General features: G+C 45.7%; 1 protein-coding gene across 6 annotated transcripts in view; it reads left to right on the top strand.

Annotated features, from left to right (window-relative positions):
- The window catches only part of LOC114242938 (putative G protein-coupled receptor Mth-like 3), a 123479-nt gene that overhangs the window by 44773 nt on the left and 54157 nt on the right, over positions 1–24549 (top strand). For 2 of the 6 annotated variants that reach the window (XM_089729570.1, XM_089729567.1), the window contains exon 1: positions 22593–23752. The exons of 3 other annotated variants lie outside the window; for them this stretch is intronic. In XM_089729570.1, coding sequence (XP_089585696.1) covers positions 23306–23752 — 447 coding nt within the window. In that variant the 5' untranslated portion in view covers positions 22593–23305. Of the gene's footprint in view, positions 1–22590; positions 23753–24549 lie in introns of those variants that run through there. One more of the 6 variants, XM_089729568.1, reaches the window with a different exon arrangement.

Genomic DNA, 24549 nt, shown 5'->3' with positions numbered 1-24549 from the left:
TATACCTTTATAGGGCCTTTAAGCCCTTTAGCTAATGATATTCATTCACAAATCCGATTGTATAGACGTAATTAAAAAACGTTGTACAGATATTTAATACGTAGAAAAAAAACATGTTTATAGTATCAACACTTCGATATTTTTAATTGAACTTCAGTAAAGTTTAGTTTACCCTATTTGAATACCTGAAGAACTTTTTTTTGATATGACATTTATTCCAAATTTTAACCTTCATATGGCTATCCTGTAAAGTTGCAAAAATGTCGTTTAAACCATTTTTAATTGAACTCCAATGAAGTTTACTCATTTCAACTTTTCAACAAAAAAATGTTGTTTAAACCATTTTTAATTGAACTCTAATTTTATTAAAATTAATTTAATTATTTAGTTTAATTATTTATTTATTTTATTTATTTTTTATTTATTAATTATTTAATTAAAATTAATTTAATTAAATTAATTTAATTGAACTGATATCTTATTATGTTCAATTTGATGAAATCTGTGGTACCATAGCAACTGAATCGCACAGGGATGTCCCTTGGGAAATCTCCCCAATTGACGGGATGCTAGTTATATTAGAAAGCTGGTTAGAAAGCTGGTTCTTACTGGTGGTAGGACCTATTGTGAGTCCGCACGGGTAGGTACCACCACCGTGCCTATTTCTGCCGTGAAGCAGTAATGCGTTTGAAGGGTGGGGCAGCCGTTGTAACTATACTGAGACCTTAGAACTTATATCTCAAGGTGGGAGGCACATTTACGTTGTAGATGTCTATGGGCTCCAGTAACCACTTAACACCAGGTGGGCTGTAAGCTCGCCCACCTATCCAAGCAATAAAAAAAAAATGCGTGGCAACACTTTGCATAACTCCGTTACAATAATCACGGGAACATCTTACGAAGTTTCCCGCCAAGCTCTGTAAGACGTTATAATCAACGCACCGTGTCTGTTTAAAAATAGTGAATGAATTCAAATTGTCTGCGGATTCTCTTAGAGGCAGCTCGTCCCTCACCTCGTTTCTAAAAATGTTTCTCGTTCCATTCCATTCCATTCCATTCCAAGCACCTTTATATCGTTTTTCACATAACTCACTTTTTAATTTGTTGTCAGTACATGAAAACTAATATTTATGTAAAACAGATCTTGGAACTATAGCAATAAGATTCCTTTTCGTATTAGTTCATAGAACATCAATCGATGTCATATATTTTCGGTAATTTTTATGCTTACAATTAAATTCAATGATACCAAAGAAGACAGTAATCGCTTTGATGTTTTGGGACGCTATCCGTGAATTAAAAAAAAATATAAATGTATATCTATCGTATCTCTGTTAGATTCTAGACATCTTCACTCTACCGCGTCACATTCAAGGAAAACGTCTAGGAAAAATAAATTCTGACGCGGCGCGGCGAGGTGGTTCTAATCGGTGGAATAAATAAAAAAACAGTTTCAAATCTCTCATCAGATTGTACTATATAGGTGAATAGATAATCCTGTCCGGATTGGGACAATTAGAAATAACAGGAAGGTGGCTTTCAATTATGGTAAATGTTATTATAACTATTTACCACAAAACAAGAATATCACCACCAATAATTAACTGAAAAAATTATTACACCATCAAACCTTTTATGTTCGTTTTTTCTTTCATACTTGTCTGCCTATTAAAAATTACCGTGTACCAATATTTTAGAGATCAATTAAGTTGCTCGATCCTGAAATAAGCTAAGTATTAATAAAAAAATATATCAATACAGTACTTGCAACAGCTATTTACCTTGAACTTAAAGCTTTAAATTAAGCTGTAATAAAACACTAATCAATAGTCAAAATATCGTCTTAAAAATAAATGATATTTGATAAATAGCATATTATATTCTATAATGCAAGAAGGCATATAATATCATATTATATAAAAATAATTGCTAAAAACATAAATTGTAATCGCGCCTGTTGTAAATAAATAGCAAAAAATAAAATATACTTTGCTAAGTGTAAATTTGAAGGAAAAAACATTTAAAATTTGCTTTAGCGTTGTAATAATAATGTATTACAACCAAATACGTTTTTTCTTTATACTTATAGAAAGAAAAATAATAAACTATTACATATATCAAAACTAAGTGATTTATACTCACAGTAACACGTTCAGATACACACACTACTGTTTTTGATAATTCGTGAAATAAATATAATCTTGCACAAAATTAATTTTTTTTTTAACCTGTATTGAAATGTCCACCTCTTGTTAAAGAGTTACCAGAACTAATAGACAGCACCGTCGATCCTACCCCCACCCTGAGATACCCTTCGAGATGCATTATTTTGTTGTGGCAAGGACTGGCAAGGCATCATGTCCTACTAATCCACATACGCTCACAATACATTACTAGTTTTTATTTGCTTAAACATTTGCACCTGGTGCTATGTGATTAAGGGGAGACCTGAGTTCTAAGGTTAAGTTCTATAGTACAACGGCTGTCCCACCTATCAAACCGGTACGCATTACTGCTTCACGGTAAAAATGGGCCGAGTGGTTGCACAATCAGTAATAACTAGATATAATATTAATGCTAAAGTTTCCGGCTCACGGGACGTTATTTTATGACCATTCCTTTGCGGTTGAAGCAGTCCGTTTATGGAATGCACTACCCTTAATCAACAAACAATCGTTCTCGCCGGAAATTTTCAAGTTTAGATTAAAATCGCACTACTTTGCATAATAATATGGCTCCTACGATATATAGTACGAGGGCGGCACTGAAAATTTCGGGAATTAACGAAGTGACACAACATTACTTTTTAAAAATGTATTTATTGCTTTTCGAAGTATTCTCCGCGAAATTTGAAACATTTTTCCATACGATGGAACCAATCATTGAAGCAACCATTCCATTCGGAAGTTGGGGTCTCCAAAATGGCCGTTTTGTAGGCGTCCACAACTTCTTCAGGTGATGAAAATCTCTGTCCACGCAATTTATTCTTTATTTTAGGGAAAGTATAGAAATCATTAGGGCTTAGGTCGGGGCTGTACGGTGGATGGTCTAATAATTCTATGTTTTCTTGCTCTAAAAACTCTTTTGTTCTGTGCGCGGTGTGAGAACTCGCATTGTCGTGATGGAGGATGATGCGGCGGTTGCAGTTCTCTTTACGGAGTTCAGAAACGACCTGTGGCAAACAAATGCTAGCATACCATTCTGCACTAACCGTTCTTTGTCCCTCAAGAGGAATAGTCGTAACATGGCCGGTTTTGGAGACAAACGTGGCCACCATTTTTTTTGCAACACTCCGTGAACGAACAATTTTTGTTGGCTTTAGCTCATTTTCGAACACCCAAACTCGTGACTGGTTTTTTGTTTCGGGTTCGTACGCGTATATCCAGGATTCGTCACCTGATACAATGTTGTATACAGCATTTGAGGATCCTGCGTGGAATCTTTCGAGAGTTCTGACGCACCAAGTAACGCGAGCCGCTTTTTGCTCTTCACAGAGCGAATGCGGTATCCATCGGGAAAACAACTTTTTTACACCTAATTGTTCATGCAAGATTATATGTATTTGACTCATGCCAATGTCTAAAGTTGCCTGAATTTCGCGGTATGTCACATGTCGATCTTCCTCAATCAGCTTACGCACAGCATCAACGTTTTCTTGGGTGACTGCAGTTTTTGGACGACCTTGACGGGGATCATCACTGAGCTTGACACGTCCACGTTGAAACTCAGCAAACCAGCGATAAATTGTGGTTTTGGATGGGGCTTCATCACCAAATGCAGAAATCATCCGGTCAACACACTGTTTTTGTGTTAAACCACTTCGAAAGTCATAATAAATCATCGCTCTTGAATTTTCTCGAGTCAATTCCATTTTCTCAACGACTAAACAAGTTTGACAAAACCTCGTGACAAGACCGAGAATCTTTTTTTAAATAAATAAATGGTATTCGATTTTTAGTGCAGCCTAGTACTTAACTGTGTAAGTTGCTACTTATTTTGTATTTACTTGCATACTTTTTTAGTATTTATTTGTATTTAATCGTATGTAAGTCTATCTTATATTGTATTTATTTTTCACATGTGTATATAAGTATGTATATATTTTTATTTAAGTTTATTTAGATATATCACCGTCCATGCTAGTTTACTTATTCCTCTCCCTGCAAGGTTGCTTGGAAGAGATCGCTTTCAGCGGATAAGGCCAATTTATGTCACCGTCTATTATTTGTTTTATATGCTTACTCTGTACATGTGGTGTCAAATAAAGAGTTATATTATTATTATTAATATTGGTTAAAACTAGATTATATTTAAGATATCATAAAAATCACCTTGAAGACAATTCTCAAAAAAGCCTGCCGTAGTTTAATTAGTTGTAAATCATGAACGATACCTTGTTTGTGGTCGATTCGCACAATTCGAATGACCATTCATTGTTTTACTGCGCACACATTTATTCTGTGACCTAAATACAATTATTGTTCTCTCAAAGCGAAGGATGATTGTGGTTAATAAGAAATCTGTTTGCGCTTTAAGACAGGCTGAGGCATCGAGCTTTTGATGGCAACGGTTAGGGGGCGTTCATTAATTTCGGTACTTTTTAGAGTTTTTCGACCTCCCCTTGATGAGATTCATTAACTCCCTCCCCCTCCCCTAATCTCACGCGAGATTCATCGAAATTTCTGTTTTGCTGTAAGCACGATGGATTATCGAGTAAAAAAAATACAAACCTTACTCTATTACTTTTATTAAACAAAAGACTAGTATTTGTGGGGCACATCGCTACGATTTAACAACAAAACCAACGTACCACTCTCGACGACCTCAAGAACCTCAAACTCAATGACTTATCAAGGCAGCACAGAAACACACGGAAATCTTCAACAAGGACGCCAACTACAGCTGGGAATCGATCCTGAAAAGCGTGATACAGTAGGGAAGGTCGCAAATTATTTACAAGGTGATCAAGTAGCAGACAGACTTTTTTATTTTATTAATGTCCTCAACGCCTTGGGCATTGATTTTGTCAATACCGCAATATAAACAAAAATGATCGGTAAGATTTTTTTGTTCTCTCTCTTTGTTCTTGTATTAGAGGACAAAAAAATCTAAATCTAATCTAATTTTTTTAATTTTTTCTAAATTAATTAATTAATAATTAATTAAATAATTAATTTCTAAATCTAATCTAATTTTTTTAATTTTCAAATTTTTTCTAATTTTTTTGTTCTCTAAGTAGAGGACAAAAAAAACTAAATACAAATAAATTTCATCAGTTTTTCTATATGCGAACACATATCCTTTGAACAAACTGTAGCTATTTCCGACAGTCAGTTGTTTTGTTAAAGACATTAAAATTTGACGTTCGAGCTATGAGTACCTATGTCCGGTGTGAAAGAGAAAGACACATAATAATAAGTATCGAAAGTCAACGTAACCTTTAGTGAGGTTCAAAATTGTATTAAGCATTATTTTCTTCGTAACATGACAATGTATTCTAAAAGTAATCTGGTAATGAGACCTTTAAGCCAGGTCTTATATTTTCTTCTTAAATTCCTTTTATAATATGATAAATGAAATTAAGCGAAACGAGATGAAATAGGATGAAATCTAGTCTCATAGTAAAATGGTGGTTACTGAGACTTTTTCAGTGGGCTTTTTAGAAGAACCTTAGAAGTTACGTCCAGCGGCTTTATTTAATTTTCAATATTTGTGCACTTTCGCAGATGCTAAACAGTTAATAAACCACCGTTATTATTACATGCTCTAACCTGAAGAAACATTACATTAGCAAAATAAAACAGTTCACTGAACTTCACGTCTCGCGTTCCCACCAAGAAGTCCAGCGTCGTAAAAACTTATTACTTTTTAATAGCTACGCAGTATTGAATGGGCATATGATGCTTTATTTCTCTTAGGAGTGTTTTATTGTAAGTATTCATTTTGGGACCTCATAATAATACAATATTCCCGTAAAAGCTTTTGTGTTAAAATTTCAACGATGGTTTTTATGATTAGCGTTGGAGAGAAAAGATTAATTTTTTTATTACCTTTGTAGACGATCATACAGCCCGCCTGATGGTAAGTGGTTACCATCACTCATAGACGTCCGCAATGCCAGAGGCATGCTCAAGTCGCTGCCTAGGGTGCTAGGAGGCCGCTTCCGAAAACGAAGACAGACGATAGTACTAATGAGACCTTTGATGACGGGACAGAAAAAAATCGATTCTGATTTTAAAAAAAAACATTATAATATGTTTAAAACGTTTCAGTAGAATTATTTACGCTCCATCTTGTTAGCACAGCTAAATAGAGCGATAGTCTCATAAAGAATACATTACAATATGAATAGTTTTATTTGTTATGCCCTTTTTTTCTTTTTTATTTATACTTATTGTACACAGAAAAGAAAATACAATAAAAACAGATTTAAAAGAATGTCTAAATACTATGTACAAAGGCGAGCTTAACTCATTCATGAGTTTTCTTCCAGCAAACCATTAGCAGAGAGAAATACGATGTATAAGAGGGGAAAACTGTACAATATAAAAGGTATTAAACAAAAATACACAACCAATATTTTTCTTCAGCCCACTCACGTCCACATATGAACGTTATTTAAATAAATATTAAATAGCTGAATGGATCCTTGACCTATGTATTAAAACCCCAGGTACATTGAAAACTAAAAGAACATTACTCGATGGCGTCGTGAAAATCTGGCCAATTGTAGTACAGAATATTACTAGGGAAACATGAATTGCGAAGGTTCACGTAGACCGATCTGTTATGAATCATTGGCTGTAACACGCAAAAGCGATGCGGCCTCGAATTAAATATTTCGAAATTAAATAATTACAAGGAACGGTGTCGTTGAAGCGTTAAATTAAAAACTTTTTTACTGGTGGTAGGACCTCTTGTGAGTTCGCGCGGGTGGGTACCACCGCCCTGCCTATTTCTGCCGTGAAGCAGTAATGCGTTTCGGTTAGAAGGGTTGGGCAGCCGTTGTAACTATACTTGAGACCTTAGAACTTATATCTTAAGGTGGGTGGCGCATTTACGTTGTGGATGTCTATGGGCTCCAGTAACCACTTAACACCAGGTGGGCTGTGAGCTCGTCCAACCATCTAAGCAATAAAAAAAAACAAAAACGTGGCGCAACTTCGATTTTAAACGATATTCGATGACATTGATCCCATCATATCATATTTAAAAATTGAATACCTAATACAAAGAACTATTTAGACTGAGTGATTCTCAATCACTTATCACTGTACCGCGGCACTATTGTGTGCGGTCAAATTCAAAGTGCGCCAAAATTATTATCATTAACTATTTTGCATAGTGCATTACTGGTACGTGAATAATCGAAGTTTAAACTTATCATTGGGTGCCGTCAAAAATTTGGAAACGTTAAAAATATCGTGACAAAAAAGTTTGAGAATCATTGACTTAGACATCTGAATACTGTACGTAGTGTTTTCTTCGGTATTTTAGCGAGCAGTAGACATAATTAAAACCAATTTTACGGTTTTTAAGAGGTTTCGAAAATTTTACAGTTTTCGCGGTCACGGACGACGATCAGTCGCGACACGAAACCGTAATTTTTAATTTTAGCCAAATACTTGTTTTCATTTTGGACCCACACAGTATTCTTTATAGGTTTAATGTAAGACCGCATGGGTAGGTACCGCTATCATTCTGCTTCCGATTCTTCTTCAACCTCATGTTTCTTGGTGGTGCATTGACGCTGTTAATGGGCTCCAATAAGCCGCTCAACTACCAGGGCTGACGCGAGTTCCTTTATTTATCTGTGTGCTTAGTGCGAGTTTTTTAAGGCTCGACGAGTAAATTAACCCATAGACACAGCCCACGGAGTTTCTCGCCGGATCTTCTCAGTGGGTCGTGTTTCCGATCCGGTGGTAGATTCTACACGTTAGGGCGAAGCTGAAACAGCCTCTCAAGGCTGTCAGCAGAGGTAGAAAAAAAAAAGATCATCTTTTAAATAACAGAGAATAAAAAAAACGAAAACACGTTTTTTACTATAAATATAAGCGATCTACGCTTATATTTAATCTTTTTTTTTTTTTTTTTTTTTTCCTACCTATGCTGATAGCCTTGAGAGGCTACTTCAGCGTACCCTAGCTTGTGTAGGTGAGCTCGCGGGGCTCAAACCGGAGAATTGCTAACACCGCCCTAGCAAGAGCAGTGCTTCGCAGAATCTACCACCGGATCGGAAGCGCGACCCACTGAGAAGATCCGGCGAGAAACTCAGTGGGCTGTGTCTGTGGGTTAATTCGCTCGTCGAGCCCTTCGTCGCAAGCGACGGGTTCGGCGAGGACGGTGACCGGTGCTTGTATTGCCTAAAAGCACCGTTAATGGATCAGGAGGATCCGTGATGACGTGCTTTGGGCGACGTCGACGGTTTACCAAACGGTCTACAGGATCGGGTATGTAGTTTCCGGCGGCCACGACAAGAGGGTTCTCATGTCGTGCCGCCTTCTCAAAGTGGCGCAGCGATGCCGACTGTAGATACTTACTGACGGGGTCGAGCTCCAGGTCATCGTGGAGGTCCACGTTCCTCTGGAACCATGGTGCTCCGACGGCTATCCTGCAGAATCGGGATTGTATAACCTGAAGGGGTTTCAAGTTGGTGCGGGCCGCGTGAGCGAACACTACGCTTGCATACGTCATGACGGGGCGTATGCAAGTTTTGTAGAGGGTTACCTTATTACGGAGGGACAGTTTGCTTCGTCTACAAAGCATTGGGTAGAGTCGTCCTAGTATAAACGCGGCGCGATCGCGTACCGTTTTTACGTGGGGACGGAATGTCATCCCTCTGTCGAGGGTGACGCCTAGGTATTTGACCTTCGGGGCCCACGGTATGGGCTGGTCAAAGAGAGTGATGGGGCTAACGGCGGAGGTGTTTACGCGCCTATTGGGGAGTGGGGTGCTCGAAGTGGTATTCGGAGGGCGACCCCTTTTGAATAGCACCGCTGTGCTTTTCGTGGGGTTAATGTCTATTCGCCACTTCCGGAACCACTGTCCCATGGTGGTTACTGCGGTCTGGAGTCGCCGATGAAGCAACGACATCTTCCTACACGAGTAGTAGATAGCCGTGTCATCGGCGAAGAGCGCTAGATGGGTCTCCGGAGACCGGGGTATATCGTTGATATACAAACTAAATAGTAACGGGGAGAGTGCGGAGCCTTGCGGGACTCCGGCAGTCAGATGACGGGGACGAGAACGAGTTCCCTCTACTCGATATCGAAACGAACGGTTCGACAAGAAGTCTCGTATGATGAGCACGAGTCTGTCTGGCACTCCCATGTTGTACAGTTTGTAGATCAAACCGTTGTGCCAGACTTTGTCGAACGCCTTCGCTACATCGAAGAAGAGGGCGCCGGTCGGGATTTGTTTACGCCTATTTAGCCCTATTAAGATGTGCTCCGTGAGGCGGTGCACTTGTTGTACGCACGAGTGTTTGGCGCGGAATCCAAACTGCTCGTCTATTAGAATTTTATTCGCGGTAACGAAGTCCCAGAGGCGTTTCCGAAGGAGCCGTTCGTAAATTTTGCCTATCGCTGGGAGGAGACTGATCGGTCGGTAACTAGCGGTTTCATTATTCGGTTTGCCCGGCTTGTGTATACCGATAACGTCTGCTTCTTTCCATACCGCCGGAAAGATGCAGTGCGTCATAGCGGCATTTAAGATGGTAGCCAACATTGTTATCAGTTGGACTGGTAAGAGTTTTAACGCGCGGTTGCGGATGCCGTCGGAGCCGGGTGCCTTCTTAGGTTGAAGGTTGTCTATTACTTCTCTAACTTCGTCAGAGGTAATGGGGGGTAACGCGTCCGAGGGTGGCAGGGAAGCTCTGCGCTCGACCTCCCTGTCGACTGCCTCGGTGTGTTCGGGGTCCGCGTATTGAGTGCTGGTGGTGCACTGCTCTTGCAGTGCATCGGCCAGCAACTCTGCCTTGTCATCGTCATCGAAAGCCGGTGGTTGGCCTGAAGGGCGTACGAGAGGAGGCATAGTAGCGGTAGTTTCGGACTTGAGAGTCCTTGCTAGTCGCCAGTATGCTTGATGAGAGGGCGCGAGTCCTTCTAAGTAACTATCCCAATTCTCATTTCGGGCGTCGCTTAGGCGAGATTTTACATCCCGCTGTAGACGACGCATCCGAATCCGGTTTGAGTGCGTGGGAAGTTGATCGTAGGCCCGGATTGCCGCGTTTCTAACTCTTAGGAGGTTCCTAAGTTCGGGGGTCAGTCTGATGCGGTGGAAGCTATCCTCCACATCGACTTCTTTTGAGGATCTTATGATCGCGGAAGAGATGTGATCCGTGATGATGTTTATGGATTCGACTGTGTCCTCGGGGGATGGAGTTGAATCCGGGCCGCAGGGGAGGATTGGTGGAGCGGCATCGGCTAAGCATTTGCCCAGCTTCTTCCAGTCCACCATGGTCCTCGTAGCTGTGACTGGGTTGTGGGGGCGACCGAGCTGCATAACGACAGGTCGGTGGTCTGAGTCGAGCTCTGACATTGCTTCGATGGAACGCAAGCGCAGAGTTACGTTCCTCAGCAGTGCCAGGTCTATAGTGCTCGGACGGAGCGCGATGTTATACGGATAACATGTTGGAGTTGGGGGACCGACTACTTCAAAGGTAAGGTCGTCTATAAACGCGTCGAGACGCCTACCGTTTATGTTTGAACTGTGGCAGTTCCACCTAGTGTGGTGGCAATTTAAATCGCCTGCCAGGATGACGGAGTCTCCCATGCCGAACAGTGACTCGATGTCACTGCTCAGAAGGGGCTTGTCCGGGGGGAGATAGACGGATGCGATGACGATCGGCTGGTGTCCCGTCAGCGAGATACGGCACACTGACGCCTCGATATGTGAGAGCGAGGGGGTATCGAGAGGGACAACGTGCAGGGCCCGCCTATAGTAAATGGCAGTCCCGCCTTTGGAGGCGGTGAGTCTGTCATTCCTAACCATGACGTAATTCGCGACTTTCGGGTCACGACGCGAGGGCTTCAGGCAGGTCTCCTGCACTAGCAGAATATCTACAAGATTGTCGCGGAGGAATTCGTAAATTTGATCGCGTTGTCGCGCGAGTCCGTTAGCATTGTAGAATGCTAACGTAAGGGAATATGGTTTCTCTCTAGCGTTTTGCGCCATTGATTACCGGTGATTTTAGAAAGTACGGGCCACGGACTCATAAACGTCCATGTATTCGAACGCGGCCGCGAGCCGTTGTTCGGGGTTTACCGCCCTTCGCATCGCGTCTGCGAACGATCGCAGACGGTCGAAGTTGACCGCCGTGACGAAGTCGCGCACGAGCGTGAAGTCGTTGACGGCTGAGGGTTGCGGGGGACGGTACGCGGGCGCGGGGGGAGGTGCGAGCAGGGGCTGCGGCGCGGGACGTGTCGCGAGCGGGGGCTGGGGTGCGGTTTGTGTTCCCGACCTCGTATACGGCAGCGGTTTGTTCCACGCCGAGACGGTGGGAACCGCAGCCGGTACGAAGGCGGGTTTCGGTGCTGAAGGCACCGAAGTCTTTGGGCCGACGGTACGGGGGGCTGGGTGGGTCGGACGTTTTCGCGGAGCCCTAGGACATCCACGGTAATTCGCGGGGTGCCCTTGCTTAAGGCATAGGACACAGCTTGGAGGTTCGGTCGCGGTTTCCCTAACTCGCGAGCAATCTACCGTGGCGTGATCGCCGAGACACTTCACGCAGCGGGGGCGCGCGTGGCAATTCCGAGCCGAGTGGCCATATAGTTGGCATCTGTGGCACTGTCCGGGAGTGCCACGTCTATGGGGGGCTTCAATGGTAACCCCGGATAGGCCACATACTGTCGCGAGACATGCGATCTTTTTCTTGGCCTCCGGGGTTGGTTCTAGAGCGACTAGAACCATGTTATATGGTTTTTTGTCGCGTCCGTTGTGCATCCGGTGCACACTTACTATCGGGAGGGACTGAGCGGTCAGATCCTCCCTTACGTACTCTATGTCGAGTTCCTTCGGAACTCCGCGTATTACTACGCGGAGCTCGCGGTCCTCCTGAAGAGCATAGGTATGGAAACCTATGTTCTCCTTTCGGAGGTACGCGGATAGAGCCCTATGGTCGCCCGGCGTTGCGACCTTTATTTGAATCCCATGCGCGACGTTACGCGCATGGGTATAATTTATTTTGTTTGCCTGAAGGGCCTGGGAGACGCGGTTCCATGCTGACTTCTCCTGGAGAATCAGCGGGGGCGGGGCGACAGTTTTTTGCGCGGGTGCGGGCTTGGGACGCGGCGGTGGGGTTGCGCGGCGGCCGGAGTCCGACTCCGGTGTCACGACTACCTGCGGACGGGAGGCAGTCGCTGATTTTGTTTGTTTTGTCGTGGAGCTCCGGGACTCCACGGCGCGAGTACGTTTTTTCCCGCGTTTTACCGTTTGGAACCCATCCGAGGTTCCGGGCTGCGGGCTCGTCGCGGACTCGAAGTCCATCTCCGATCCGGTATCGGAGTCTGAACCTGAGTTAATTATTACGGACGACGCGACGGATGAGATTGGCGAGAATGACGTCGCGGGTGCGTTAGGCGCTTCGTTGGCGCTAGGCGCTTCGTGAGTCGCTACGTGCGTACGTGCGCTCAAATTGGGTTTGGGGGCGGGGCCTGACTGCGCGGCTCGAACTGACGCGGCGAGGGACGCGGGCGGGGCGGGACTCGCGCGGGCGGCCCTGTAGGCCGCGAATTCGGCCGTGAGGTTGGATAGCACCGGGTACTTCTCGGCAAGTAACCCGAGAAACCCTAAGAGCTCTTCTTCCATTTTTTTTCCTTTTTTGCCCGGGGGGGGCGTCCCCGGGACTTAAGGCACACTCGCCGAAAGGCGAGTCCCCTGAGTAGGAGTTCACCCCCTGAGCTTTACCAGCTCCAAGGGGGGGGAGTGCCTTTGCCGTGAAAACGGCAGTCGGCTAGGATTGGGGTGGGCCTCGGTGACCACGCGACAGCCGACTGTTCGCGGGTCAAAGAGACCGCGACCGAACCTCCGAGCTGTGTGCTCTGCCAGAAGCAGGGCCACACAGCCAACTACCGCGGATGCCCCAAGGCCCCGCGGAAGCGTCTGGCCAACGCGCCCCCAAAAACCGTCGGCCCAAAGACTTCGGCGCCCCGTGCGCCGAAGCCTGCCTTCGTGCCGGCACCGGTGCCCACCGTCTCCGCGTGGGCAAAACCGCTGCCGCTCACGCTGGCAGGGAAACCACCGGCACCCCAGCCCCTGCTCGCGCCGCGCCCCGCCCCCGCGCCCGGTCCCGCGCCTCGCCCCGGCCCCGCGCGGCCTGCTGTAAACGACTTTACAATTATTCGCGACTACATCGCCGCGATAAATATCGACCGCATGCGTGCGTTCGCCGACGCCATGCGCAGAGCGGTCACGGCCGAAGACCGCCTAAACGCGACGTTCGAGTACATCGACGTCATCGAGTCCGTCCAGCGCACGCTGGTTTGATTACCGGTAATCAATGGCGTGCAACGGTAGGGAAAAACCGCGTTCCATAAAGTTAGCATTTTATAATGCTAACGGACTCGCGCGTCAGCGCGATCAAGTATATGAGTTTCTCCGCGATAATCTCATCGACATCCTTCTGGTGCAGGAGACCTTCCTAAAGCCCTCGCGTCGCGACCCCAAAGTCGCGAATTACGTCATGGTTAGGAATGACAGACTCTCCGCCCGCAAGGGCGGGACTGTCATTTACTATAGGAGGGCCCTGCACTGCGTCCCTCTCGATACTCCCTCGCTCTTACATATCGAGGCGTCAGTGTGCCGCATCGCGCTGACGGGACACCAGCCGATCGTCATCGCATCCGTTTATCTCCCCCCTGACAAACCCCTCCTGAGCAGAGACCTCGAGACACTGTTCGGTATGGGGGACGCGGTCATCCTGGCAGGCGATTTAAATTGCCACCACACTAGGTGGAACTGCCATCGCACGAATGTGAACGGTAGGCGTCTCGACGCGTTCATAGACGACCTCACATTCGAAGTATTCAACCCCCCGACCCCCACGTGCTATCCGTACAACGCCGCGCGTCGTCCGAGCACAATAGATCTGGCACTGCTGAGGAACGTAACTCTGCGCTTGCGCTCCATCGAGGCAATGTCAGAACTCGACTCAGACCACCGACCTGTCGTCATGCAGCTCGGTCGCCCACTCAACCGCGAACCAGATACGAGGACCATGGTGGATTGGAAGAAGCTGGGCACGTGCTTAGCTGACACCGCTCCACCAATCCTCCCTTGCGGCCCGGATTCAACTCCATCCCCCGAGGATACCGTCGAATCCATAAACATCTTCACTGATCACGTCTCGACGGCGATCATAAGATCCTCGAAACAAGTCGATGTGGAGGACTGCTTCCACCGCATCAGACTTTCCCCCGAACTTAGGGACCTCGTTAGAATTAGAAACGCGGCAATCCGGGCCTACGATCGATATCCCACGGATTCAAACCGGACTCGGATGCGTCGCTTACAGCGGGAGGTCAAATCCCGCTTAAGCGACGCCCGAAACGAAAACTGGGATAGTTATTTAGAAGAACTCGCGCCCACTCACCAAGCATACTGGCAACTAGCTAGGACCCTCAAGTCCGAAACTATAGCCACTATGCCGCCTCTCGTACGCCCCTCAGGCCAACCACCGGCTTACGATGACGATGACAAGGCAGAGTTGCTGGCCGATGCACTGCAAGAGCAGTGCACCACCAGCACTCAACACGCGGACCCCGAACACACCGAGTTCGTCGACAGGGAGGTCGAGCGCAGAGCTTCCCTGCCGCCCTCGGACGCGTTACCCCCCATTACCACTTCCGAGGTCAAGGAGGCGATCGATAGCCTACAACCACGGAAAGCTCCCGGCTCCGACGGCATCCGCAACCGCGCGCTAAAATTGTTACCAGCCCAACTGATAACGATGTTGGCCACCATATTAAATGCTGCTATGACGAACTGCATCTTTCCCGCGGCGTGGAAAGAAGCGGACGTTATCGGCATACACAAACCGGGCAAACCGAAGAACGAAACCGCGAGTTACCGCCCCATCAGTCTCCTCCCGGCGATAGGCAAACTATACGAACGGCTCCTTCGTAAACGCCTCTGGGACTTCGTATCCGCGAACAAAATTCTGATAGACGAGCAGTTTGGATTCCGCGCCAGACACTCGTGCGTCCATCAAGTGCACCGCCTCACGGAGCACATCTTACTAGGGCTGAACAGGCGGAAACCCATTCCGACAGGAGCCCTCTTCTTCGATATAGCGAAGGCGTTCGACAAAGTCTGGCACAACGGTTTGATATACAAACTGTAAAACATGGGAGTGCCAGACAGACTCGTGCTCATCATACGAGACTACTTGTCGAACCGTTCGTTCCGATATCGAGTCGAGGGAACGCGTTCCCGGCCCCGTCACGTCACAGCCGGAGTCCCGCAAGGCTCCGCCCTCTCCCCGTTACTATTCAGTTTGTATATCAACGATATACCCCGGTCTCCGGAGACCCATCTGGCGCTCTTCGCCGATGACACCGCCATCTACTACTCGTGTAGGAAGAAGGCGTTGCTTCATCGACGACTTCAGACCGCAGCTACCACCATGGGACAGTGGTTCCGGAAGTGGCGCATCGACATTAACCCCACGAAAAGCACAGCGGTGCTCTTCAAAAGGGGTCGCCCTCCGAACACCACGCTGAGCATCCCTCTCCCGACTAGGCGCGTCAACACCCCCGCCCCCGCCGTTCGCCCAATCACGATGTACGACCAGCCCATACCGTGGGCCCCGAAGGTCAAATATTTAGGCGTCACCCTCGACAGTAGGATGACATTCCGCCCCCACATCAAGACGGTACGCGATCGTGCCGCCTTCATCCTAGGACGTCTCTACCCGATGATATGTAGGCGAAGTAAAATGTCCCTTAGAAATAAGGTGACACTCTACAAAACTTGCATACGCCCCGTCATGACCTATGCAAGTGTAGTGTTCGCTCACGCGGCCCGCATACACTTAAAATCCTTTCAAATTATTCAATCCCGTTTTTGCAGGATAGCCGTCGGAGCCCCGTGGTTCGTCAGGAACGTCGACCTCCATGACGACCTGGACTTAGAGTCCATCAGTAAGTATCTGCAGTCGGCGTCCATGCGCCACTTCGATAAAGCGGCACGACACGAGAACCCTCTCATCGTGGCCGCCGGTAACTACATTCCCGATCCTGCGGACAGAATGGAAAGCAGTCGACGTCGCCCTAAACACGTCATCTCGGATCCTCCTGATCCACTAACGGTGCTTTTAGGTACTTCAAGCACCGGTCACCGTTCTCGTCGAACCCGTCGCTTGCGACGAAGGGCTCGACGAGTAAATTAACTCTCAGACACAGCCCACTGAGTTTCTCGCCGGATCTTCTCAGTGGGTCGCGTTTCCGATCCGGTGGTAGATTCTGCGAAGCACGACTCTTGCTAGGGTTCGTGTTAGCAACATCGTCAGGTTTGAGCCCCGTGAGCTCACCTACTAAAGTTAAGGCTACGCTGAAATAGCCGCTAGGGCTATCAGCTTAGGTAGGAAAAAAAAAAAAAAAAAAAATTGGGGTGGAAGTTTGTGAAGGTGGGGCCCCCCTGGGTTGTGAGAATGCCACAACAAGCGGTGATCTCAGGGGGGGTTAGTCTCGAAAGAGACTGTTTTACTCACCGAATAAATAAATAAATTTAATAAATGATATGAGTGGATGATAATGTGAAGTCGTTACGAATGCACAATCGACAAGTTCGAGTTGCTTTTACGACACAAGGTCGCGACGCCAGCGATAGTGCGTCAAGAATTCGCAACAATGCCGCGATCGATGCGACAACGACAATGCAGCGAAACTCAAGACACAAGATCGCGACGGCAGCGACAGTTTCTCGCAAAAACACGTCCGGACTGTAAGGTGATGCAATCGGAACTGAATATTTAATCACTGTTTTAAATTTTTTAAAACACCCTCTCGATACTCCCTCGCTCTTACATATCGAGGCGTCAGTGTGCCGCATCGCGCTGACGGGACACCAGCCGATCGTCATCGCATCCGTTTATCTCCCCCCTGACAAACCCCTCCTGAGCAGTGACCTCGAGACACTGTTCGGTATGGGGGACGCGGTCATCCTGGCAGGCGATTTAAATTGCCACCACACTAGGTGGAACTGCCATCGCACGAATGTGAACGGTAGGCGTCTCGACGCGTTCATAGACGACCTCACATTCGAAGTATTCAACCCCCCGACCCCCACGTGCTATCCGTACAACGCCGCGCGTCGTCCGAGCACAATAGATCTGGCACTGCTGAGGAACGTAACTCTGCGCTTGCGCTCCATCGAGGCAATGTCAGAACTCGACTCAGACCACCGACCTGTCGTCATGCAGCTCGGTCGCCCACTCAACCGCGAACCAGATACGAGGACCATGGTGGATTGGAAGAAGCTGGGCACGTGCTTAGCTGACACCGCTCCACCAATCCTCCCTTGCGGCCCGGATTCAACTCCATCCCCCGAGGATACCGTCGAATCCATAAACATCTTCACTGATCACGTCTCGACGGCGATCATAAGATCCTCGAAACAAGTCGATGTGGAGGACTGCTTCCACCGCATCAGACTTTCCCCCGAACTTAGGGACCTCGTTAGAATTAGAAACGCGGCAATCCGGGCCTACGATCGATATCCCACGGATTCAAACCGGACTCGGATGCGTCGCTTACAGCGGGAGGTCAAATCCCGCTTAAGCGACGCCCGAAACGAAAACTGGGATAGTTATTTAGAAGAACTCGCGCCCACTCACCAAGCATACTGGCGACTAGCTAGGACCCTCAAGTCCGAAACTATCGTCACTATGCCGCCTCTCGTACGCCCCTCAGGCCAACCACCGGCTTACGATGACGATGACAAGGCAGAGTTGCTGGCCGATGCACTGCAAGAACAGTGCACCACCAGCACTCAACACGCGGACCCCGAACACACCGAGTTCGTCGACAGGGAGGTCGAGCGCAGAGCTTCCCTGCCGCCCTCGGACGCGTTACCCCCCATTACCACTTCCGAGGTTAAGGAGGCGATCGATAGCCTACAACCACGGAAAGCTCCCGGCTCCGACGGCATCCGCAACCGCGCGCTAAAACTGTTACCAGCCCAACTGATAACGATGTTGGCCACGATATTAAATGCTGCTATGACGAACTGCATCTTTCCCGCGGCGTGGAAAGAAGCGGACGTTATCGGCATACACAAGCCGGGCAAACCGAATAACGAAACCGCGAGTTACCGCCCCATCAGTCTCCTCCCGGCGATAGGCAAATTATACGAACGGCTCCTTCGTAAACGCCTCTGGGATTTCGTATCCGCGAATAAAATTCTTATAGACGAGCAGTTTGGATTCCGCGCCAGACACTCGTGCGTCCATCAAGTGCACCGCCTCACGGAGCACATCTTACTAGGGCTGAACAGGCGGAAACCCATTCCGACAGGAGCCCTCTTCTTCGATATAGCGAAGGCGTTCGACAAAGTCTGGCACAACGGTTTGATATACAAACTGTATAACATGGGAGTGCCAGACAGACTCGTGCTCATCATACGAGACTACTTGTCGAACCGTTCGTTCCGATATCGAGTCGAGGGAACGCGTTCCCGGCCCCGTCACGTCACAGCCGGAGTCCCGCAAGGCTCCGCCCTCTCCCCGTTACTATTCAGTTTGTATATCAACGATATACCCCGGTCTCCGGAGACCCATCTGGCGCTCTTCGCCGATGACACCGCCATCTACTACTCGTGTAGGAAGAAGGCGTTGCTTCATCGACGACTTCAGACCGCAGCTACCACCATGGGACAGTGGTTCCGGAAGTGGCGCATCGACATTAACCCCACGAAAAGCACAGCGGTGCTCTTCAAAAGGGGTCGCCCTCCGAGCACCACGCTGAGCATCCCCCTCCCGACTAGGCGCGTCAATACCCCCGCCCCCGCCGTTCGCCCGATCACGATGTTCGACCAGCCCATACCGTGGGCCCCGAAGGTCAAATATTTAGGCGTCACCCTCGACAGTAGGATGACATTCCGCCCCCACATTAAGACGGTACGCGACCGTGCCGCCTTCATTCTAGGACGTCTCTACCCGATGATATGTAGGCGAAGTAAAATGTCCCTTAGAAATAAGGTGACACTCTACAAAACTTGCATACGCCCCGTCATGACCTATGCAAGTGTAGTGTTCGCTCACGCGGCCCGCATACACCTAAAAACATTTCAAATTATTCAATCCCGTTTTTGCAGGATAGCCGTCGGAGCCCCGTGGTTCGTCAGGAACGTCGACCTCCATGACGACCTGGACTTAGAGTCCATCAGTAAGTATCTTCAGTCGGCGTCCATGCGCCACTTCGATAAAGCGGCACGACACGAGAACCCTCTCATCGTGGCCGCCGGTAACTACATTCCCGATCCTGCGGACAGAATGGAAAGCAGTCGACGTCGCCCAAAACACGTTATCTCGGATCCTCCCGATCCACTAACGGTGCTTTTAGGTACTTCAAGCACCGGTCACCGTTCTCGTCGAACCCGTCGCTTGCGACGAAGGGCTCGACGAGTAAATTAACTCTCAGACACAGCCCACTGAGTTTCTCGCCGGATCTTCTCAGTGGGTCGCGTTTCCGATCCGGTGGTAGATTCTGCGAAGCACGACTCTTGCTAGGGTTCGTGTTAGCAACATCGTCAGGTTTGAGCCCCGTGAGCTCACCTACTAAAGTTAGGGTTACGCTGATATAGCCTCTCAAGGCTCTCAGCTTAGGTAGGAAAAAAGAAAAAAAAAAAAAAAAAAAAAAAAAAAATTTTAAAACAGTGATTCTCAACCGCTGTTCCGCGGCAAATTCGCAAATTTTGCGAATATATAATAATGTTAATATTATTAAATTATATCATTTTAAAAGAAAAATATTTTAAACATTAATATATATTTAAATCCACAAAAAAAAAATTATAGTATATTTTAGTTTATTTCGTATATTAAAATTTTTTGATAAACTATTTATGCAGTGTAGTAAGTAAATAATTTTTATCTTTTTTTTTGTGTGCCGCCAAATTTTGAAATCGTTAAATATGTGCCGCAAAAAAAAAAAAAAGGTTGAAAATCACTGTTTTAAAACGTTGGTTTTTCCGTTGCGGTGTGCTATGATTATTTATAGACAGGAAATGTTTTTTTTTTGCGTAATTCCTACAACCGTATAAACGCTAATAAATAATTCACTAATACTGATAAATTAATGAATATGTAAATCAGATACTATTATACTGTTAGTGGAATGTTTTCTGAACTCGTCGCGTCGTTGTAAGGTTTGCCGATTGACTAATAATAATTATGTTGCTAAACAAAACCATTGCTTAAAGGTTTACTACCATTTGAAAAATTATTAACACATTATAAAACTCATAAAAACATTTGTTAAAAGTCATGTTCGAATGAACACATCACAAACACCGAATGATCTAGATGTAATCGAGGTAATTGGTTCATGTGCATCTTGGTGTGTACACGTGTTGAAATCAACATGTTGAATGTTGTACGAGTGTGAAGTTAAAAATAAATAAACCTCATTTATTTCAATCACAATTTCGGGGGACGACTACAAAAGCAGCTATCCCTTTTTCACGCTTCCGTCACAATCCCCTTTGACAACTACAAGAGCTAAGGATTCGTAGATATCAAGACTAAAATTTTGGAGTTTTTCTATGGTCTATAACAATTTGCCATTGTCAGGTCAACAAATCCTGTTGTTTGTTTACCTTCTTTTTTTTTTATTTATTGCTTAGATGGGTGGATGAGTTCACAGCCCACCTGGTGTTAAGTGGTTACTGGAGCCCATAGACATCCACAACGTAAATGCGCCACCCACCTTGAGATACAAGTTCTAAGGTCTCAAGTATAGTAACGACGGCTGCCCCACCCTTCAAACGCATTACTGCTTCACGGCAGAAATAGGCAGGGTGGTGGTACCCACCCGCGTGGACTCATAAGAGGTCCTACCACCAGTAATTACGCAAATTATAATTTTGCGGGTTTCATTTTTATTACACGATGTTATTCTTTCACCGTGGAAGTCAACCGTGAACATTTGTTGAGTACGTATTTCATTTGAAAAATTGGTACCCGCCTGCGGGATGCGAACACCGGTGCATCGCTTCAACACGAATGCACCGGACGTCTTATCCGTTAGGCCACGACGACTACATAAACCTTGAAATTATTACCTTGAAATTTGATCTTTTTGTATTTATGATGATTCAATGGAAGCTTTAATTAATGCTGAAACGACAGCTGTCTAATCATAGTAATGCATTGTCATTGCGCTGCTATATTAATAAAATAAAAATACATTTGTATTCGAATGAATATGAACTTAAGCAATATTATTACTACGATGTTTTGTTGAAATCGCATTTGCACATTGTCATTTTATATAAAAATAATTTTCTAGATTTGACAGATAATTAAATCAAAATTAGAATCTTTAGGCCCTTTGTGGTCCGATAATGGGACCGACGAATTAAATCGTCTTTAAAAAGTTAATATAAAAATGCATAATTTGTAATTTTATACAATTACCAGTACTCGCATTATTCACAGAGCCTGCCTATTTATGCATTACTATTTTAGGGGGCAGGATAGATGTTATTTTCGCTATGGTGCCACTTCTACGTGATGTGACGTCCCTAGGTCCCTATGCATGACCCTGTACGGGGTCCCTTGTGATGCCAAGCCTTGATCCGCGATAAAATCGCGTTGCTACGTCGTCTGCAATATCGAAACTATAGCGGTCAGGGCGATGTTAGAATAATGCCTCGTTTTTTCAAGGCAGTGTCCCTTCTGACCTGGACCCCGCCTGTGAATTTGGAAACCGAAGCGCTTACCGCCGAATATTAGTGGCGATGCAACCTTTGAGATAGAGATGAGCAGCGTTGTGCGTTCTGACTGAGTCAAGCTATGCGGGATAATATGCTATCATATCGACCGCCAGTTTATGGATTGTTGAAGCAATTCGCCGGCTGCTCCGCTGGTTATCTATACTGCGCCGTTGGTTTACAGTGTTGAACGCTTTCCCTCCCTCCTCCCTCCCTATCCCCTCCTTCCGCTTTCCGGTTCTGGGTCCCATGAGTGGTGAGCTCTGCGGAAGATGGGGAAGTGCCATAGCCTTAGCAGAGCTAAGGAGCCCTCTCGCTCTCAAGCTGAACGATGGCATTCACGTCGTATTTTCCACGGACCTTGTTACCTGATCTTTAACATCGTTCACGAGTAATTTTTATAACTATACGTTTAAAGTCAAGGCATTATTAAATTGATAATAGCTTCCTCTCACTAATAACGTCCCGCGTCACGCGTCAAGTAAAGACCAGATTTTTTTGTTTACAAAAACGCAATGTCGCTTCAGAAACGTCATCTTAGACCTTTCTTTCGCTACGTACGTAAATTATTGTAACTTTATTTAACTGGATCCAAAAACTTGGAACCGGTCCAGTGCCTGACAAGATCGCGTCGTGGTCACCCGTTTCAAAACGAGAATCGTGTCGTGGAAATATTTCGTGAATTTTTAAATTTCTGCCTCCGATAATAAAAAATAAAAAAAACTTATAGTGTATTAATGAGTTTCGTGTGTTCATATAACATACGTATCTTATGCAATACGAACAAATAAACGATACGGAACTATAATAAGTTAATCATTCTTTGTTTACCTGATATATTTAAATGATTTCCAGTTTATTGATAACTTCTAGAACATCCTGCTGTGTCACAATGAATTTTATTAAAGCCGTGACAAAAAGAATATAGTTCGATAGAGCTGTTGCGTATTCGTCGTGATGTTTTGTTGAGTTGTGCACATGTAAAATAGTGACCAAAACCGGTTTTAGCAATCCTAATTCAAACAACTCGTGCGCGAAAAATTAAGTCTAAAACAAAAAAAATATACGAACGGCACGTTAGTATTTTCAGAGTATCACAATAATGTTAAAAGCATACCAATTTAATATTTGTCCTTCAGTCAGTACGCTCATTGAATTAACACTTTTTAATACTATACAATAATACGTGTGCGTGCCGCGGAATTCCCTCATTGAGTAATCATCTCTGGTTGAAACAACTCAACGATCCTCATCGTGTCTAGTCGTATAGTGACCGCGGTGAGCACCGGTGCTCCCCATTGAAACGATGACAGCTTAAATACCGGTTATAATAAAAGTTATTCATAGTTGCGGCGGCGGCTTAATTTCGTTCAATATGTCCGTTGTTTTGATGTTATTCGTGTTTGTCGCGACGGGTTTGTGTTGGAAATCGCATAGACTGGAAATTTGTGACGACGAGAACAGCGTGGATATCACAGCGGGTACCCATCTGTCGGGTGGTGTGATCTACCACGACGGGGTGCGGTACGACCAAAGCGAATATTATACTGACAAGAGAACCGGATCGGACCGGGGGTGTGTGTGCTTGAAAGGGACATGCATAAGAAAGTGTTGCCCCCTCGGCTATGGCTACAATTATAAAAGCAAACAATGTGTGAAAGTGTACGAGAGATTCGCGCCGCCCGTTTGGGACAACTATGCGTACGAAATGTTAAAAGTGAACGCTTCCGACATATTCCATTATGTGCCCGGGAAAATGAACTGCACCGATTCCAAGAGGATACGAATAGGGCAAGCCACAAAGAATTTTGTCTTGAGAGTGGTAAGGATAAATTTGCTTTGTTAAGCTTAAATGAGGCGCGTTTGTTTAAACAACACAATATGAATGAATGTAAAAACCACAAATGCACTTGTTAAAATTCAACTTTGTTTTTCGAAAAACGGTAGTCTGCGTTGATTTATTTCGTTTTCCTCATATTGACTTGCCCTAGAAAGGAATTGTTAGCGTCTTACATACGTTTACCGGTATGTATGTGCAGTCCCGTCAGACTGTAAAAAAATCTATATCACCTGTCGCGTCGATCGCACGAGAAATCCTAGTAATTCGCACCTATAAAAAAATCGAATCTAAAATACAAAAAAAATGTTGTTTTTTTTCTAATTGCCCTTGCAGGTAAACTATCATACGGCCCACCTGATGATGAGTGGTTGCCGTCGCCCATGGACTTCATATATTCCAGGGGCAGAGCCAAGCCGCTGCCTACCATTCCATGACACTCTTATTTCCCAAGAATATTTGTTTGCAAAACCAAGTCTATGAAAAAAAAAGTGTGTGTGTCCGCTCCGACGCACGACTGGAGTTTACTGGATATAAAAAATTAAACGAAACAATACGAGAAATAGTTCTATATTACGACAACACGATACACTACAGATTATTAACAAATTAACGAGACACAAAACAAACGACTAACAAATATATGAAAATACAATAATGAGAGAAACGCGCGATCAGTACGAGGCTTTGTGGCGGACTGCCGGCGCATGTACTAGCATGTCACACGAAATGCGCATAACGCATTTCGTGTGACATGCTAGTACGATTTTGGTCCCCATAAT

This window comes from Bombyx mandarina, chromosome 08 (assembly GCF_030267445.1).
Source record: "Bombyx mandarina strain Sakado chromosome 08, ASM3026744v2".
In the NCBI taxonomy this organism is placed as follows: domain Eukaryota; kingdom Metazoa; phylum Arthropoda; class Insecta; order Lepidoptera; family Bombycidae; genus Bombyx; species Bombyx mandarina.
This window is presented reverse-complemented; position numbering and strand designations above follow the sequence as displayed.